We start from the raw sequence: 21847 nt of genomic DNA on the forward strand, positions 1-21847 counted from the left end.
TCCTCTTAAAATTTTATCTTCTAACCTAAAATCCTATCGAGAAGCGACAAGGTGGAAAAGGTGAAGAAAGGGGGTTGAGTAGCTTTCAGAATATTGGAATGGAACTGATCGATAGGACAATGATTTTCCCCTACAGAAGGGATTAAGTCTCCGCAGGGGACTGCTTCTTTCCAGACATTTTAAAGCTATATATGTACTGATCTTGCACCAAATCTCCCCCCAATAAAAGTGGGAGAATATGACTTGCAGTAACCCTTTTGTATCATCAGATTAATCGACAGGTCCTTTCACTTTTATATTCACTTTTTCCCTATCTTTCCCACAGATTTTTAAGAAAGATTATGTTTTTTATATAGGCCTCCAGGAACTAGTGTCCAAAGACTACAATATGCATGCCATACTAATCTACTTGTCAGTTTCTTTTACTTTTTGATAATGTTGATTAACACAATCACGAGAGTTTGGGCTGTAGTTTCAGCAACTAGGATATGTAGCTGACAAAAATACCTGAGTCCTGGCATTGCTAAATTCAATGACTGATTAACAAGGATTGCATCAAATTCAAGAATCATAATCATTGCGGATAAAAACAAAAGTTGTTTCCGTTCCATAAAAGGTTTCAGTTAAAGCCCTCATCAACTTGGAGGAATCTGCTCACCCACTCCAAGTTGCGGGTGTCCTCGTTGGAGAAATCGAAGAACTCATCCACATCGAAGCCGATATTCGGGTCCTCGCATCCGGCACATGTATTCTCTTCTCTCGCTTCTTCGTTGGCATTCTCCGCTAATCTCTTTTGAGTTTTGCAACCTTGTCTTGCCGACCCTCCACTTTGTTTCTCGTTCTGATTCACTTTCTTGCTCAAATGAGAATTCCAATAGTTCTTGATCTCATTATCTGTTCTTCCCGGTAATCTCCCTGCAATCAAAGACCACCTGCATAATGGAAAACTCATCATTAATAATCTCAACTTTGGAAGATATTGCAATTTGCAAGACTCATCCAAACCAATTGACCTGTTTCCAAGGAGTTTATGTAGCCTAAGTATCAAGTCCTCTTCTTGGTCTGTTATATTTCCTCTCTTGATGTTAGGCCTAAGATAATTCATCCATCTCAGCCTGCAACTTTTGCCACACCTATTTAAACCTACAACAAACGTAAAAATAAAAAATAAAAAAAAGATTAAAATACAAAACACTTATATCATATGCCTATATGATTAATTTACTTGGTGACTACGGGCTACCTGCTATGTTTGCAATTGTCCTCCACCTTCTAGCACCATGAACTGCAATAACCTCGGCCAACTTTCTATCTTCTTCAGCCGTCCAAGCTCCCTTGTTGAATTCTGATCTCTTAGGGGCCGGTACATTTTCTTCCATTTTTATGGGTCCGATATCTTCGAATTTCTTTCGATCCAGTAATGGCTATATATAATCAGAAAGGGAGATGGAGGAGATTGTATGTGGCTCACTGTTTTATCTACCCTTCTTCGTGTGTAAGAAGAAACTCAACTACCACTTAACTACACGCATATATAATACGTATTTCAAAGCTACAAAGTATTGAGACAAGAGAGAGCTGCGGAATGCAGACAACATGAAAAAGGACAGCAGTGTTGGCTTTGAATTTTGATGATTGAGGAATGAAAATGCTGTAAAGTATGTACAAAAGCCCGCATATTGCTCTGGCAAAAGGCCGCAGATATATGCATAGTGCGCCTGTGACTTTATTTTAGGGGGCACAGACAAAATGAAAAGATGGCATCGGCCATTGTGTGTGTGTGTGTGTGTTTTTTAAAGTGTGAAAGTTAGATGGTTATGGAACAGGAATCGGCGAGCATCTCCCCATCCATATTCCATAACCAAGTTTGCCAAGTAGCTGCTAATTTTATGACAAAAGGGTAGACCTATGGATAGACAAGTAGGAGATGAATACAATGCATTGCTTAATTGAAAGATTAAGTTTCACTCTCATTTTGTTTTATATATATAATTCTGTTTTTTAGAGAGCTGTGCCTAAAGTATAGATGTATGACTATTTAAAAGGCCGACTTATCTTAGCTACCTTCATTTTATTTTATACTTTGTTCTTAACATGATTTGTGGTCATGTCTTTTTGCAGCTATATTTTATATTATTTGATCTTTAGGGTCCGGTTAAAAAAAATCTGAGAGTTTTAATAAGTAATAATATATAGGATAATTGTTTGAATTTTTAATAATGTCACCTTTTAGCTCACTCTCAAGCCTAGATAAAGTTACTTGATAGTACTTTATCATTAGTATATAATTTATTAATCGATTAATTCATATCAAGAATGGAAAAGATCAATTTATAGAGATAAACTTCATAACCCAATCTATTTAATTCACAATACAGAATGTAGGATAAAAATTCAAAACAAAATGATAATATTATTAGATTTTGTTGAAATTTCCAGTTTGCTTCATTAGTTCAAGGAGTAAAGGGATATTAAGGACAGCTCAAGAAGGATTGCAGGTATGAGATTGATTCCAACGCAAACCACAACCATAGCAAAAGTGATATCCGCATCTGCAAAGCAAAAACAAGTAATATAGATTTATAGTATATTACATACAATGATCAATTCAAAGATCCAAAAAGCACTGTTTTTAAAAGCGGAAAGGGAGGTAAAAATAATAAAACCTGCATGAAATGTGCAAACAGCCATCAACCTTTTCCACATAAATCTTGCAACTCGGACATCTTCTCCACTTCTTGTTCTTAGCCAACTCCATTACCTTAATATCATCCCCCAATCTTTCGTCTTTACCCAGATTTCGAAACTCACCACACGAAATTCCGGCGTGCCACGGGACCTTGCACTGCGCACAGAACAGCCTATGACAAACCGGACACTCCGATTCCACCACATTGCACCCTCCATCATCCACCAACATGGCAGAGCAATCCTTGAAAGGGCAATAAAATTTCTGGGACGCCATAACCATCGATTCACAAAGAGCATTTTCCCATCGATCAAACACTTGTCCGGGAACAATCGAACGACAAAACTGAGGCTCCAAAGCGGCATTGCAGTCCATATCAGGGCATTTAACCATTGCCATGTTTTCCTGGATTTTGGCGGCTAAATATTTGCCAACGCAATCTTTGCAGAACAAATGGGAGCAAGTGTTTCTTCTAAACATCTCCTCAACTGGATTGACATCCATGCAAATGAGGCATAAACTGCCATTATCAGCTTGAGAGTTGGACGACTCGCCGATTTGTTTCTCTTTTCCTTTACGAGTTGTCATTGAGTTGACACGACTATATGTCTCCATATGATGTATGGATCCAGACCCAGTTCTAGAGGAGATTGCGGATGACATTAAAGCCTCTTGCAAGTGTAACTCGAGTGCATACTTCTCATCAGAGATTGGAAATATTTCTTCAGTGTCATAAAGGGCTGAGAAATAGAGATCATCGACAAAGTGAATGATATCACCATTCCAATACTCTTCTATTTTCACCATTTTTACCCCCACTTCGATAGAGACGATGAGAACAGAAAGCACTTGATAATTGACATTTTCTTCCAGATTTTATAATTTCATGCAAAAGGAAGGTGGAGGGTTTTGCGTTGCCTAGGCATTTGGATTGGATTAATTAACTACTAATTAATGTTAATGGGGAGGTGCAATGCATCGATTATGAAAATCGTTTCCCCATGCAATCTCTTCCATTCGAAGAATTAAATGAAGTTGTTTTGTTTTTCTTGTTCATCCCATTTATTTATTGGATAAGTTTTCTTGTGTGTATTCATCCTAGAAAAGCAGGAAACCTGCTGCAGCCAACTCGGTACCCAGAAAAACGAGAATATCTTACAAAGTAATACCCCAACTTATATTTCATCCCATTTTTTTTTGTATTTTTTATTTTGATTATTTAGTTATTTTTTTAACTTAATGTTAAACACAAGTTTAAAAAGATAGTTTGATAATAAAAAAAAGTGAGATTATAATTTAATATGCAAATATGTTTAACTGTATATCTCATCCAAATTGAAGATTTATGTAAAAATGCTAGTGACTAAAATGACTACAAAATTACATTAAAACAAATATAAGATCTAATATGAGTGAAAAAATTGAAAACAAAAGATACTCAGTTTAACGTGGTAAACTAAAAGGAAATTGATTTTTAATGTCTGCTGGATGACCAATTATATAATTTAATCTTAAAATTTTTAATTTTATTTTAAAGCTAATAATAATTTTTTTACAAAAATAATATTTTTTTATCTTATATCGTATTTTTTATATTCATTTAAAGATAACTTCGTCGTATTAACCAGTGTTTAATTTTTTTATATATATTTTGATTAGATCTATCGTGATACTAAGTGAATTTGACGAAATTTTTAAGATAATGATATGGAGAAAACAATTAAAAAAAATTACTCAAATAATGATCAACGACGCTATAATGTGTATAACCCCTAAGTCGCATGGATTACCATGCGTTTTCCACCAAATTTTTGATGAAACACGCTGATTGCAATGCGTCTCCCCTAGGTTTGAATATCAGTTTTGAAGTGTTTGTGTTATTCATTCAATTGAATATGGTAGCAACCAAAACTGATTTATTTTGAATACGAAACTTGATGCGAGATTGACTAGGATAAGAAGATTGTGTGAAAGTGAAAACAATTTGTGAAGAATCATTGGGATAGAAAAGTAGAAATAAATGGCTTATGTATTCTGTAAATACCCTTTAAATATAACCCACATCCATAGCTGTAAATATTCATCCCTTTTGCTTTGCTTTCAATATCTTTCTCCAGAAAAAATTAAGTTTAGGCGAAATTTTCGGTGGAAACGCATGGGGGTTGTCATGTACCAATCATCCTATTTTAAAAATAATTCTAGTTGATTATTATTCAAGTAAATTTTTTCCTAGATAATTATACTAAACGATTCGTCAGTGAAATTATTTATTATTATATTTGGATTTTTTTATTTTTAAAATGTTATACATTTAATTTTGTTTTCAATTTATTGTAGTTACTATAGCAGAAATGAAGTTGATCGGATTACAAACTGATTTCATATTATTTATAAATCAAAACAGTAAAACCGCTCAAATTACATATAGGGTTCACTGTTCATATATGTTACGGTCCCAAGAAATAAATAATCTTCTATTTATTCTTATAGAATATAGGTTATGGTCAGCCTCAGTCTACAAATTACGGTTACACCATGTTTATATGGAATATAAGTGAATTGAAGTCGATATGTAATTTGACCAATTTCATTATTTGATTTTTTTATTTAAAAAAAAATGAACAACGAAGTGAATTTTTAATTGTTCCAATTTCACTTTTTACCGTAACAAATGTAATACGGCAAAATTTTTTAAATAATGTGTTGGAAATTTTAATTGGCTATTATAATGCATGCAGGGGATTATTTTTTTCCAATAGAGTAAATATTATAGTTTGAATTGGTGTCGTAATGGGTTCAGGCGATAAAGGTAATGAGTCTCTCTGTTTCGAAATGGAGAGAGTTCAAAAGCTCAGTGTGTCTCCCACCTCCATGATCCCAACCAAACTGAGCAAGGGAGCAGACGGTGTACCCGTGAACATGCAAAAAATTCATACGTTGCATGCATGCAACCATGCATTAAGGGGAACTGCAAAAGCTGCATGGAAGCAATAATATAGGCATTTTTTTTTTGGTAATACAGAAAGTACGTAAGGTCAGTGTAGAGAAGCTTGATCTTGTTCCACTAGCTCAGCCACTCTAGGAGGAGGAACGTGGTGAAGTCTCACCCCTATCGGACAACCTCGAGCCAGCTTAGTCATCTTATCCGTAATCATATTAACCTCGCGATAAACTTGGCTAATCTTCGTTTCCCAATCTCTATTTAACAACTAACGGATCAAGATGATAATCACGCTATCATCGGTGATATTAGCCTTCTCATTGAGAATTCTCACCGCCTTCAAGCAATCAGTTTCTAGTCCGATCTTCCTAAAATCAAGTCCCCAAGCATAGGGAAGTATATCATGGATAGCCCATTATCCAGCGTTCAACACCGAACAGTTTCCCAAACTACGACCAAAACCAAAAAGCCATTGGCCAATATTATTACGAAGAACTCCTCTTGCAGCTGCTTCATTATCCAGACCGCCAACAGCACCATCTATATTAACTTTGACCCATCCCATAGTCGGACCCTTCCATCGTATTGTAGTACGAGAATTAAGGGTAGCATCTGCAAACTATTATTTATACTTCCAACAACTTCATTCTTCAATCTTAGACTCTGTACAACTATATCCTCCTTATCCACATAATCAGCCTGAAAGAGCACATTGCACAGCCTTTTCCGGAATTCCAACAGATGTAGCATTAGTTACCCTTCCATGAAGTAAAGTAACTCCAAGATAATTGCCCAAGTTCTTGACTTCCTCAAAACCAAGTTGTTGAGCAACTAAAAAGTCTTCATAACCTCCTTAATAACTGAGACTTGTTGTAGAAGCTTCGACACAGAACCAAATTATCAGCAAAGAATAAATGCGATATCGGGTTCGTTCCTTGAGAGGTGAATGAGCTTCCAAGTTCCTTAGTACTAGTCGCTCGATTGCATGAGAGAACACACATAGCACGAATAAATAAAGGGAAAGTGGATCCCCTTGTCGAATACCTCTAGAAGGAGTAAGATATCAGAAACATCCCCATTCCACAAGACTTGGGTAGAAACGAAAGTAACACATCCTGATCCATTGAATAAACCTTTGAGGGAGACCCATCTCATTTAAAGTTTCTTTTGATGAAATCCCATTCAAGACGATCGTAAGCTTTTCAAGATCAATTTTTAATCGCCATCACACTTTCTTACCTGTTTTAGTGTGCATAGAATGAATATCTTCTTGGCAAGTATGATGTTATCTTTTATATTCCGGCCTGACACAAAACTCGACTTAGTCAGGCAAGAATGGTTTAAGTCGATTAACTAGCAGCTTTGTAATAATCTTGTATGACTCCGTACAAAGACTAATCGGTCGGAATTGATTGATTACCTCCAGGGATCAACTTTAGGAATCAGCACCATCAGAATTTTTATTCATCCATTCCATCAGCAACCCTTTTCAAAAAAGTCCTGCACTACTAACAGTCTTCCCCGCTATTCCATTTTTCTTGAAAGAAAGTTGCTTGGTAACCATAAATGTCTGGTGCCTTTGAAGGGTTCATCATTAATAAAGTTTGTATCACTTTCTCCATACTCGCAGATCTGATTAAAATTCTTAATAGAAAGACTTCAATTTGTTTGAAGCCGCCCATAAATTCCAATTCCGTGCTTAGACGAGTTTCCAAAAGAAAAACACTTGCGAAAAAAACTACCGCATGCTTTTGTAGTCTTTTCGGCTCCTCAAACCTGGCGTCATCCTCCAATCGAAGTAACGGATGGTATTTCATTTTTCTTCGATTATAGTAGCTGTGTGGAAATAACGCGTATTCTGATCTCCTTTCATGATCCATCGGCTTCTCGACTTTTGGTACCATAAGGATTCCTCCTGTTGAAGCACCGTATCTAATTAATTTTAAGGGCAACTTCTAGGTCCGTAAGAAACGGAGACTACGAATGCTCAAGAGCTTTCTCAATAACCTGGATGCGAGCTAGCAGAAGTGTTTTGTGTCTCCCATGTGACCGAATATCTCCTTATCCACTTGTTCACCTTAACTTGGAATTCCACGAGATTCTCCACTAAAGCCCTCATTATTCCACAAGTTAAGTAAGAATCCCTCAAAATCCGGGTGCTCGTACCAGGCATTCACAAACCGAAAAGGTCGGTTACTACCCATTGAATTTGGTTCTTCGGTTCTAAGAAGGATAGGTATATGGTCAGATCCCAATTTCTGCAAATGAAGAATTTCTGAAAGAGCAAAGGAATTATACCAAGAACCATTACACAGGCAACGATCAATCGTTGCATAAGATTACCTCGCTGCCAAGTAAACCGAGGTCCATTGAAACCCATATCCAATAACCAATATGGAATAAGAACTCTGAGAACTTCGAACAAATCTCTAATCTTCTTTGAGAGCCACCATGACCTTCGTGACAGCTAACGATGGTATTGAAGTCACCATCAAGTACCCAAGGACTGTTAGTATTCAACTCAAAAGATCACCCATTTTATCCAAGTGGTGGTGGCAATTTTTAAAATGGGCCTTAGGGTTTTATAAATAAATATACATTATATAATTTCAAATATTGTTTTTTTGGTTAAATATAGTAAATATAAGTTGTGGAATAAATATAGTTCTTAGTTTTTAAATATAATATTAGTATTAGTATGTAATTTTTTTAAAAAAATAGTGATATAGCTTTTGTTAAATGTATAGTTTGTTTCATTAGTGTTACATGTTAAATACATATGATATAAGCAGAGTTTCAAATTGCGGACCGAAAAAGTGATAGCGCCCGTGATATTGCTATAGCGCCGCTATCCAAAACCGATTTTCATGATTTTTGCAGTGGGCAACGGATTCACACCAATAGCGGTATGTCGCGCTCGCAATTTAACAGGTAACGGTGGATTGCGTCGATCACGGGACGCTATAAGCGTTATTCCAACCACAATTTTTTCTTTGTTTCAAAAAATGAAAGGTCAGGGGAGGAGGAAGGGGAGGGGACTTGAGATTCACCTTCTATTGTTGATTCCTCTTCCTTCCAGATGAACGGGGAGGGATAACTACTATTGTTTATTGAACGCGAATTGTTGATTCCAACCCCTCTCGGTTTCGCTCAAGATATTACATAACGTCGGACGTTGGCGTTATAAAACATCTTCGATGCCTTTTGTTCACACGAGCTACATCCTTGAGCCTACACTCCCCTCCTAACAGACCCTGGTTTCAAAGAACCTCTTGAAGACCTAGGCGTTTCATATCCTCTCACTTTTGCTCGAGACCATCGTTCCTCTCCCATTGGTCGAGGTTTATTTCATACCTTCTCGATCGGACTGAACACGAACCCCTTCGGAGGATCAGTGCATTTTGGTGGTGACGAACTTCATTGGGGGTGGGGGAGGAGGAAAGGGGAGGGGAGAGTTGAGAGTGAAAGCAGATTTTTTTTTTTGTTTCAGACAATGAAAAGTCGGGGAAGGGGGAACAAAATTGGTTTATTTCTTTTATTTTTTTAAATATAATTTTAAAGGATATATTAATTTGACATCCCTCCCATTTTTAAAATTTATAATTTAATCCCTAGTTTAAAATGTAAACTTTAATTTTTTATTTAATTTAGTCTTAATTTCAATAATCTAAATTTATGCAATTTAAATTTTACAATTTTATTTTAATTATATTTAATTTAATCATTTTAGGGTAAGTTGTGCGACATTTAAAAAAATTCACGACCGCGATACTCGCAATGACCACAATGACATCCGTTATGTCCGCGACCGTGATAAACGCGATGCGACCGAAAAAGTGACCGCAAAAGCTATTTAAATCCCTAGATATAAGGTTTTCATTTTACATAGAATTGATGTCTATATTATTAGTTGTATATTACCAATATTAGAATTGATGCATATTTTATTAGTTATATATTTTCGTATTGGTTTGTTGTGCATGTAGTATTCATATAAATTACAATATAATTTTCATATTAGAATATAGTATGTTAATATAATAAAATCTCTTATGTTCATTTCATTTTATAAAAATAAATCAAATATTAAAAATAAATAGAGTACATATCCATTAATAAATAATAGTCCTTATTACAAAATATACATCAATTTTACAAATAAAATTAGGCCCAAATTAATACAAACCCATTTGTTTTTTTAATGGAAATTATAGCTCCAATATAAACTGGTGCCGCCGGTGTTTTTATCGTAATATCACATGTACATTTAATAATTATCTGTCAGATACCATTTCTCTTAATATTATCGATCTAACCCTCTTTCTAACAAAACGTGGATCGCCATCCACGCCTTCGTTGGATTCTATCTGAGCTGACGCCACGTCAAGAAAGGCACGGATGGCTATATACGCCTTCGCGGGATTTATGATGCGTGTGTAAGGCGCAGATAATGATATGTGTCTTTCCTTTAATACCCCATCCGTCTACCCCCCACATTTATGAAACCCGTCTACCCCCTCCTATTTTCCTATAAATACCCTTCCCCTTTTCCCTCAAACACAACTTCCAAATCACACTAAAATCTCAAATTCTCTCATTTTTTCGAGTTGGTGGTTTGTTATACTAACTTTTAGTTGGAAATCATATCTCGATGTATTTTGTCAATACGGTAACAATTTTAAATTATTTTATTAAATTTTATTATACTAACTTTTTATTAATTTTTACAGTTATAAAATAGAAGGTGGTTTGTTACATTTAGTTGGAAATCATATCTCGATGTATTTTGTCAATACGGTAACAATTTTAAATTATTTTGTAATTTTAATTATTGTTAATGTTTTATTTATTTAATTTGTTTAGTATTAGTTTATATTTTCATTTCTATAATATTTATTAAATCAGGAGATAGATTGTATATTAGATATATATTAATTCTTAACCTTAAGTTAGAGATATCTACTCGTGTATCGCCGTATTTAGTCGAGGCTGGATTCAATTACGTAGAAAAATATGAAGGGAACTGTAACCTTGAACCCAACCTTATTTCAGCATTGGTTGAGAAGTAGATACCAGAGACACACACATTCCATCTTTCGTGTGGAGAGTGCACAATAACGCTGGAGGATGTTTCCATGCATTCGAGGATTTCAGTATATGGGGATGTGATTTCTGGGGTGGCACATTTTGACTGACATTCCTTGTGCGAGGAGTATCTTGGAGGTGTCCCGCCTAATTTCAACGGCGGTCGAATAACGTTAAATTGGTTGGATACAATTTTCCAACATTTGAGTCGTGACACCTCTGAGGAGAAGGTTAAAATGTATGCACGGGCTTGCATATTACAGCTCATAGGAGGGATCATGACGCCCGACAAATCGCGTAACCAAGTTCATTGTATATGGTTGTGTCACCTCGCAGATTTTCATCATACTGGCACACTCAGTTAGGGCTTCACAGTTTTGGCATTTCTATATAGAGAAATGTATCAGGCTACTAACTTTAAAAAAAATGCTATTGGCGAATATCTCATTCTTAACCAGTCTTGGACGTGGTATCACATGCCTTTTTTATGTTCGATGGTAAAAAACGCGTTGGTCTTCCCACTATTATTGAGGTAATTTCAATACTGATTTTGTATATAAATAATTTTGTTGAGTATATAATGAAAATTATTCATTGAATAGTTGGTCAAGTGCAAGAAAAGATCATCGAGATTTATCTAATGAATTGGAAGAAATTAGGCTACTCATTGATCAGAAGACTGATACAGAGGTACGTATTTAAATATTATTATCTACTTTTAATTATCTTTATATAATTAGAATATTATTTGATAAGAATTGTATATATATATTTTAGTTTTAATGGACTGAAATAAGGATTTGCATCCCACATCACTTAAGAGGCACATTAGATGTCTAAATGACAGTGATCTCTCTAATATGTTATGCTATTGTCGAGTGACATCCTACTGATCCCATGCTCTACCAATTTGATTTTGTACAATCTATTTCGAAAGCACCTAAGAATCTCGACGATTTGTATATCATCGATAGATAGGGCAAAAAAAAAGTCAATTAGCTGCTGAAGCACATTGAGTACGTAATAATATGAGAGGATCGACATAAACGCATTCCCCGTACATAACCTATTTATGTAGATCATTACTCAGTTGCGGATGATTATTATAATTAGTTCAACATGAACGAGAAATCGTTCATACTTTTCAAGGAAGCACGAGGCGGGAGTATTCATTGACGTCGAAACAGATGTTCACTGTCACAACATCATCCTCCACCGACTAGTGGACGAAGAGCAGACTGTTACACTCGTTTTTCGTCTTGTTTTTATTATTATTATTATTATTAATGTTACATGTTATATTTTACATGCACAAGACCCAGTTACAAATATCAATCCAATTACAATTACATGATGTTGGTTCAAGCCCAAGATCCAGATCCAAGCCCGGCTACAACACCACAACCGAGCTACCCACGTGAAATCTGTAACAAATCCACCGAAAGTTTAAGCAATTTTCCAAGTCAAAAGCAAAATACATAATCCATTACCTACCCTCAATTCCTATCTAATGATGCAACGAATGAAAAAAAAAAGAAGGAAAAAAACAAAATGACATTCAATGATAAAATGAAGATGCAATTATGATGGAGGGGGAGCTCAGTCATTCGAAGGGAGAAAAAACAACTGGGGGCAGTTAACGAACGGAGTGGAGGGGAAAAAAATCAAGAATAGAGAGAGAAAAAAAGGGGGTTTCCCATTCGTTCTTGTAAGCGAGTTCCAAAAGAAATAAATAAGCTCTCTTTTTCTTGGCTCATTCATTTTCAGTAACACAATCAACACAAAGCAATAGGTATTTATTTTTATTTTTATTTTTATTTTAAAAAACATCTTTCATCCATTCGAATTAAACAGAGAAAAGGGGTAGTCGTCCACCTTATTTGTGATAAGCCATCACCGGGGTTATTATCGTCGGGAAGTAGTAGCCTTCGTCGGAGTTGGTAGGTCGAGTGTTTGAGGTCTGTTTATGGGTAAAAACTATCTCAATTAGTATTTGGTTTTACGGGTTTAAGAGAGATAAGCAAGTGTTTACCTTAGAGATGAGTCCTGTCGTGTTAGCTCACCGGAGATAGAGAAAGACGAAGGGTCGAGGGTCATTCACGGTGGTTTCAGTCGGTCTTGGGCTCTCCATCGAAGGGGATAGAGGCATCTATAGGTTCTTTAAATCTTTGGGTTGTGCTCACCATTCGTTCTAGTACTGGCCGAGTGGTTGGGCGTCACCATAGGAGTGGCGGCCGACGATGTTTGGTTGTAGGTTGGTGAGAGCGACCGTGAATGAAGGAGAGGCTTTGAAAGTGAAAGAAGAGATGGGGTGCTTTAGAGAAGAGAACGGCTGTGTGAAAAAGGGGGAGCGATTTAAATGTTTTAGTTTTAGGTTAAAACCTGAAACACGGTTTCATTAAAACACCTTTAAGTTCCATCATTTTTAGCTTGGGTATGGGCCCCTCTTTGCTGTGGTTATTCTTCTGTCTCTAATAAATATAACAAACATGTTTTATACTTTCATTAAAATAGCCCACAGATCCACACGTGATTTCAAGGGTTTGGTACATTCATTATTGCAGCCCTTTGCATGTCTGCAAGAGTTCATTCTAGTCCCCCTTCCTTTAATTTTTTTTTGTATATTAATTACTTGTAGTGATTATTAGGTAATTACCACTTTGTGTATGTGTCCTTTTATATTCATACATTTTATGATTCATATTTGGTTAATTTATTCTTAAATCTCGATTGATTGTGTGGAAATTAATTTACTATTTATTGTTTTCGTCTATTAGTGCCCATTTAATGGACCCGTTGTTTTCAACTTAGTTTTAGGAGGATTGTGTTGCATTTTGAATTTTAAATTATTTTGACATGTAGTGCAACTATTTTGAGCACTTTATTAAGGATTAGATTATATATGTTATTTTATTTAGCATGTGTTATACTATATATATATACGCATTACTTATATTTATTATATATTCCCTCACGTGTATATATATATTATATTCTACGTATGCATATATATATTTAGTGTTTCTTTTTATATGTCTTATTAAAATGTGTATGTATTCTTTAACCATATTTAGTTATTATTAGTTTTTGACAATGTTTATAAATTACATATATAGTTGCATTCATTTGGATATATAAATTAGGTAAAAGATATCTTTTAATTTGTATGTTAATCTCATATGCATAACTTGACCAACACATATTTAGATATTCGAGCATTTTAAAATTATCGAAAGAAACTTTTTAATACATGAATATTTAATTCATTTTAAAATATAGCATTAAGTATTAATACTAGAACTTACATTTTAAATTTGAGCTCCTAGGATCCTTAATTTTCATAATTTGACACTTTAAGTTAGGAAATGCCTTAATTTACTTTTAGTTTAATTAAGACAAAAAAAATTTGTTTGATTGCATTGTTTTTACAAATCTAAGGCACTGTTCACTTATTAAGGAATTAATAGTATATCTCCCGTGATCGTGCTTAGGGGGTGAATACTGGTAATTCCTTGAATAAGTCGACATCCTTTTCAAAACCACATCATGTTTTCTAAAAATGAGGCAATATTCGGTTATTAGGCACAATAGTTGATCTCCCGCATTTACGCTCGGGTGAATGCTATCGGTCTCAAACGAATACCCTTTTAACTTTCATCCTAATGATTTTAAATTAAATAAATATCGAACTCTAAATTTCTGATTTAAATACGGTAATCAACTGGGTACCAATTTTTGGGCGCTTGTGGGGGTGCTAATCCTTCCCAACGCGTAACGACTCCCGAACCTGATTTCTGGATTTTCGCAGACCTTCAAAACCCGATATTTTGATAAAAATAAAAATGTTTTATTAAAAGCATCTAGTTTTATGGTGTTCCAATCTCACCTTAAATGATTGGTGGCGACTCCTCATATTTCGAAAAAAAATTCAAAGAAAAAACCTTGAGTCGGTATCGGTTTTTTCCCTCCGTGCGAAAAACAGTTACGACACAGACACTTTCGGCTTGTCCTCAGCTACAGTATCGTAACCATCACAACAATCACTGTCTACACCGCTGTACATTTTGCAGTCGTTTTAGATGGCATCGCAGTCGTATCAGATAGCACCACAACCATTTCATATGCTACTGTAACCTGGTCAGACGCCACCGCTTCCATACCAAATGCCACCACTGCCATAGAGTTTTATGACCCCTATAGCGGGTATTATACATCTATGCTTGTAGATCTAACTTGTGGTTTATATGCTGGTTATTTTGTGGGTGAAGCTTCACCACATGCACAGACACCTCTGGTGCAGTTTTCGTACTCATCGATGTCGGTGTTTTCGTAGTTTTCACAGTTTTCTGTGAGCGGTGGGATAGTCAGTCATACACCTCCAGGTCCTTATTCTATTGAGGTGCTACATCTTCATTCGTCCCTCATCAAAAAATGTATATGCTCTTGGTGATGATGATGATGATGAGAGTGAGGAGGCAGAACAAGTTATATAAAGAAATCCTCATCGACACAGACAACCACCACCCTGTGGAACACATTCAAGACGCTGATATCGATAGAGTTTTTATTTAATTTTGTTTGTTTATCGGTAATTGTAAAATTTTTATTTAATTATGGACTTTTTATTTATCTTGTTTCTTAATTTTTTTATTATTTAATTGTTCGACTTGTTTTTATTATTTAGTTGTTTTTATTATTTTAGTTGTATCGTTTTATTTTTTTAGTTGTTCGAATTGTTTTTATTTAATTCTTAAGTTGCTAATTAATTGGTGAAGCTCAAATGACATTAACTGAAAGTAAATGAAATTAAATAATAGAAACTTAGATTTCATAAACAACAACTACATCAATTACAACATTAATGGTTACTTGATGACAAAATATATGGATATTTTTCTATTGTGTTCTAGGTTTTTACAATGCTCACATCTTTTGTTTTCACTAGATGTATCTTGAATATCCATATCAAAATAAATTTGAGTGGATTTTGGACGACCGGGCTCCCTTAATAAGAACAGATCTTGTACAATCGGAAGCCAATTCTAAACCTCATCAGTGTATTTCTCATTACCTATGGGGGAACTCAAATTCATATACCTTAAACACTTTTGAAACTCGGCATACAAGATCTACAAAAGGGTTTAAGTCTTGATGGGTACGAGAGCAAGCTGCTACGACATGAGAGCATGTATACTTCAGAGCTTGAAAAAACCCACAGTTATACCATATGTCTCATAGATTAACACTAAACGAGTTAGATTGAATCCCTTGAAGAGGTCACAACATCTCTATGACATGAAATAATTCATGGGTTCTAGAGAAGATAGTTATAGATATTCCATTTGATGCATCAATTCTTTTTTGTATATCTGTAACTTATCTTGGGTTATAAACATGACTGTTTTGCATCCAAGTTTGAACTTTTTCCCCGAGCTTGGAAAAAAGTGCTCCCAAACGAAAATATGTTATTTTAACCAAAGTCGTTACTGGTAAATGGCGTTCCACCTTTAAGGTTGAATTGATAGCCTCAACCAAGTTGGTCGTCATGTGTCCATATCAGTATCAACCATCATATACATTTTTTCACATTTCCTTTTTGATGAGGCTGATGTAATTGTATCATTCCTCGTTCTTTCCTTGCAAATCTTGAAGCATGGACTCAAATGTTTCATGTAATAGTTCGTAACCTGAGCATCAAATGTAGAACTTAATGTTAAGTTTCCATAAAAAATGAAAATGATTGAGAAATAAAAAATAGCATTTTGACCTACCCATGCGCCCAAATAATTGACGTTCATCATTTTTCTTAAATCTTCCATGATAGTTCGTAGCAATGTATTGAATGCATTACTGATGTTGGACATAGGGTGGTTGCCACATTGGACCCAAATAACCCATTGTTGTTTTGATCCCAGCTTCGCGATTTGAAATGACACATATTTTTTCCCTCGTGACAACATGTAAATGTAAGTTTTTGAGAAAAAAAGCCTAAGAATCTGTATTTTCTCCTTCAACAAGGGCAAAAGCAATTAGAAAAAATGTTTGCAATTATCATTTTGGACAAATTCTAATAGTAAAACTTGCTGTATTTTCCATACAAGAATGTCCAATTGATTTGGACCATGGGCTTACAGTATTTCACAACATTAATGCACTATGGGTAAGTCCAAAAAAGCTCGTAGAATTGGAATCAATCGCGAAGCACTCGATCATTGTGGTATGCATGACATGTTTTTAAGTCGACAATTGTCCAAGATTCAATCTGTGCACTACCCTAAACCAATTTGGTAGTTCATTGTAAGATGCATCTCATTTGCCATGAAGTTTTTAATGGCATTCTGTTTTGCCTTCCATGCTTTTTTGTAGGAGATGGTATACCTATACTGCGATTGTATAGATAAAATCAGCATCGCAATAGCTATATGGTACTATGGGCATGATGACTTGGCAGATAATGTCGGAGTCCAAGTTAGGATGATCCTGGTTAATCCCTCTAATACATATGTGAAGACCGTTGTATACCGTTACTTCCCATTTATTGTTTTTCTTCTTCCTCTTCAATACTCGAATAATCCAATTGCATCCATTATCACGTTGGACACAATGGCATACATACTTTTCAATGGTAGAGTGGTCGACTTTGGATTGAACAAAATTACGAATGTTGTAATTCTTAATTACCATCATCACTTCTTCTTTGCATGAAAACTTCATTTCTTTATATAACTCACCATCATTGACTGATGCATTAAATTCGTAGTCACCGACATTAGGCATGTCTATAAATTTTGGCCCGTACATTACACCATAATCAACTTCATACATATGTGTTGGAGCTTCGGTGTGTATCGTATTTGTGGTACTTCATCTACATCATCATCATCGGAGTCCATGTTGAACTGCGGTGATTTTGGCTGAACAAATAGTCCAGTCTCAGCAACATCTGTAGCTGGCTCACGAAGAGGTTCTTCTAGTAGAGATGAGGGTTCCTCCACGATGTCCACATTTAGGTCAAATAAGATGTTAGTTGCATATCTTCCCTTTGAACTTGAAGGTATCTCGAAATTGAGGTCGAAGAAGCACGTAGTTAAATGTCTCCCCCTGGAACTTGAAGGCATCATATTAAATGGGTTATGCACAGATTGTTGCGTCGAGGGCATCTCTATATTAGTTCAAAGAAATTTGTAGATGAATGCCTTCCCCTTGAACTAGATGTGATGTTGCCATACATATTGTTTGATGAGCCACCTCGATATAGATCTTAAGAAGTTGCTGATGAATGTCTCCCCATTGAACTTGATGGGATGACACCATGATGTGGGTTTCCTATTAAAGCGTTAAAATCATTACACATTTCTTGAGTTGAGCTATCAAATTGATCAGCTTGTTGAGCCAACCCATAGTTTGAGCATAATGGTATACCACGAAAAACACACACTTCAACAAATTTCGCATACGTCTATATATCGACGTCTGAATATTTTGGGAATCACCATCATAGCAACATCGTCTCGTTGGATAGTTTGAACGCTGTATAAGTTAACGGAAATATTACGGTTGGAAATTTGTACTGAAGTGAGGATAGTCTTCTAGTAGTTCCAACATGAACATTCCTTGAAATTTTCGTTATCAGCTCCTTAAGAGTGATGTATCTCTTGAAAGATATTCTGACAAAATGATTTGATGACATCGATTTCTTCCCAAATTTCTCCATCAGTAAATAATAGCTGAAATATGAGTCATTTGAGAGTTTGAAAAATTGAGAGTCTTATATCTGCAAAAAAATAAATGAATTATGCCCTGATTAAAATAAATAATATATGAATTAAAATATAAACTAATAAAAAATTTAAAAAAATTTCATAATAATTTAAATAACATAATTTTATATTGTTATCGTATCGAAAAAAATGTCTTGAGGTATGATCCCACTTTCAAATTTTACAACCGTAAAAAAGAATACAAAAAACTATTACAACAAAATTATTCAAATATCATATAAAATAAATATATATAATAAATAATTTTACCTACAATAAAAATAGAAGGAATTAATAAAACAAAAATAAGCAAGGAATTTTGATGTGGTGATGTTTGCATAGAGAGGTTTCCTATTTATAGGGGAGGGGGATGAGGGGGAGGAGGGTTTAAAAGCTGAGTTGCTCTGGTGCTACCAATAATTAAGGCGCAGATCAGTATCCATGCCTTACGTACATGTTAGAAATCTCGCGACGGCACGAATGACGATCCACGCTTTCTTGACGTGGCGTCAGCTCGGACAGAACACCGTAAAGGTAATCTGTACTTTGTCAGAAAGATGTTAAATCAATAATATTAGGAGAAATGATATCTGACAAATAATTATTAAGTATACGAGTGATATTTCGATAAAAACACCGATTCCACTTTTGGTTCCTAGAGGGAAGGGATTTGACTTTTGAATTTTGAAGGGACAATGCATTAATAAGGCACGACTTTGACGAAGGTAGTAATGATACCAACTCATCAATCCAAGTGAAGAAGAAAGTTTGCATATGAACCATTGATGAAGATTTCATCCAATGACTAAGGGAGTGTCGTGTCATCACCGGAGGTAGTCATCATCGTCGGAGTATTGCTGGCGCGTGATTGGTGTGTCGGCGGCGACAACAGTGCTTGAGTCCATAAGCCATTTACAATCAACAGCCGATTATTCCACAATTGTTTTCCTCTCTCGTCGATTGTCATTTTAGCATGTAAAAATATAAAAAATATAAAAAAATCAGTTTTAAAAAAGGATAAACTACACGGGAGACCACCAAACTATGGTCAAAAGTCAATGTGACCACCGAACTATTTTTTGTCTCAATCTGACCACCAAACTATTTAATTGATTCAATCAAACCACCGGCCGTTAATTTTTAACAGAGTTGGTGATATGTCTGTTAATAAAATTGGTATAATTATATATTTGGTTCTTAATATTTACATATTATATCAATTTAGTCACTATTTTAATTCAATTAAATAAATTTAACTATCCAATTAGAACATGACATGTGTCAATATATGATTGAAAGATTTTATTTATTAATTTCAAATTATTTAATTAAATAATTTTATATACAGTCAAGTGGTGACACATGTCAACACCCAATGGATGTGAAAATTAAAGGGAATTAACATGCTCTCCAAGGGATTCGAACCGAGGTCTTGGGGGAGGGATAGATAAGGCGCCCAAACCATTGGGACAAAAATCTCCAATGGTTTAAAGTTACAACAATTTGTATTTATATTTTAAAGATTTGTTAAGGATAAAAAATGAAACACATTATTTGTTTAAATAAATTATTAAAAAATTAAATAAATTATTCACGACTAATCATTTTCAAATAAATTTTGGTTCAATTAACGGTTTAAAAAAAATTCGGTTAATACGATTGAAAATTATTAACCAACTGAATTAACCGATTTTTTTTTAAAAAATTTAATTGAATTAATCGAAGCAAAATTCGGTTTAATTCAGTTCGGTTAATAGAAAAAAGTATTTGAAAATATTAACCGAACCAAATTAATTTAAAAATTATTAACTGAACCGAATTAACTAATTTTTTAAATTATTAATCAAATTAATCGAAGCAAAAATTTGGTTAATTCAGTTTGGTTAATCGAACTAAAATTTATTTGAAAATTATTAACTGAACCGAATTAATTTGAAAATTATTAACCGAATCGAATTAACTAAATTTTTTTAACCATTAATCGAACCGAAATTTATTTGAAAATTATTAAGCAAACCGAAAAAATTTCAATTAATTTTTAAATTAGAATTTTTTTTAAAAAATTCTAATTTATATAAAAAATAAATATTTTTAATTAAAAACATTTTACAATTATTTTTTTTAATAATTTATTTAAACAAATAATGTGTTTCATTTTTTATCCTTAACAAACCTTTAAAATACAAATACAAATTGTTGTAACTTTAAACCAATGGAAACCTTTATCCCAATGGTTGATGTCTTATCTATCCCTCCCCCTAGATCTTGGTTCAAATCCCTTGGATAGTATGTTGTTCCTTTTAATTTTCACATCCATTAGGTGGTAACACGTGTCACCACCTGACTGGATAGAAAATTATTTAATTAAATAATTTGAAATTAATAAATAAAATCTTTCAATCATATATTGACACGTGTCATGTTCTAATTGAATATTTAAATTTATTTAATTGAATTAAAATAGTGACTAAATTGATAGAATATGTAAATATTAAGGACCAAATATATAATTATACCAATTTTATCAACGAACATGTCACCAACTCTGTTAAAAATTAACGGATGATGGTTTGATTAAATCAATTAAATAATTTGGTGGTCGGATTGAGACAAAAAATAGTTCGGTAGTCACATTGACTTTTGACTATAATTTGGCGGTCTCCCGTGTAGTTTACCCTATAAAAATGAAGGTTCCAGATAAGGTTTGTTTTAACAGAATCAGTTATAACGGATTTGTAAGCAGGAAACAAAGCAAATCTAGATACTTTTTGATATAGATAAGAGTATCCTCAGTCAAAAAAAGGGAGGAGAATGATAAAAACTCGAAAATACATTACATGCATCAAGATCGGAAAAAAAATATAAATAAAGGGAAAGTCTTTACCATTTTGGTATTAACGACATCCTTCTCAGTAAAATCGTCATCCTACGCCATTAAAGTTTTCATCGACCGCCGTGAAAATTGTTGTTCACCATTAGGAATACCGTCGTCTTTTTTAAATCTCGGATTGAAGGTGAGTCTATGTTTAGGTTTAGTTTTTTTTGGAGCTCTTTGTTTGTGTGTGTTTTTTTATCGAATACAAGTTTTAAAAACAAGATTAAGATGTGAACGTTTTTGGATCTAGTAATGGAGTTCAAGAAAAAGCAAATGAAGAATATTAGAAAAAAACAATTTTAGTTCGAATGGCAGAAGGATTTCATGGGTTTAGAGTTTTTTGGATTAATAAAAAAAAAGAGAAAGAAAGTGAGAGCACTCCTGAAGAAGAAACAAAAGCGAGGAAGATGAAAAACGCGAGAATTAAGGATTTTAGTACCTTTGGAAAGGTTTTAGTCTAATTAGCACTCAGGTCATCTAAGAGTTATGTATTTTCA

General features: G+C 34.3%; 2 protein-coding genes across 2 annotated transcripts; both read right to left on the reverse strand.

Annotated features, from left to right (window-relative positions):
• Positions 1-586: 586 nt before the first annotated feature.
• Positions 587-1410, reverse strand: LOC120216885 (transcription factor MYB114-like). Its single transcript, XM_039214163.1, has 3 exons — positions 1244-1410; positions 1014-1143; positions 587-932 (listed from the first exon to the last, which is right to left on the reverse strand). The coding sequence occupies exons 1-3, from the start codon at positions 1377-1379 to the stop codon at positions 620-622; spliced, it is 579 nt and encodes a 192-aa protein (XP_039070094.1). The 5' UTR covers positions 1380-1410; the 3' UTR covers positions 587-619.
• A 1072-nt stretch (positions 1411-2482) lies between these two features.
• LOC120216986 (probable E3 ubiquitin-protein ligase RNF217) lies at positions 2483-3496 on the reverse strand. The gene is made up of 2 exons (XM_039214239.1): positions 2667-3496; positions 2483-2552 (listed from the first exon to the last, which is right to left on the reverse strand). The coding sequence occupies exons 1-2, from the start codon at positions 3494-3496 to the stop codon at positions 2483-2485; spliced, it is 900 nt and encodes a 299-aa protein (XP_039070170.1).
• Between the last annotated feature and the right edge of the window lie 18351 nt (positions 3497-21847).

Source organism: Hibiscus syriacus, unplaced genomic scaffold (genome assembly GCF_006381635.1).
Source record: "Hibiscus syriacus cultivar Baekdansim isolate YM2019G1 unplaced genomic scaffold, ASM638163v2 tig00110174_pilon, whole genome shotgun sequence".
NCBI classification, from domain to species: Eukaryota; Viridiplantae; Streptophyta; class Magnoliopsida; order Malvales; family Malvaceae; genus Hibiscus; species Hibiscus syriacus.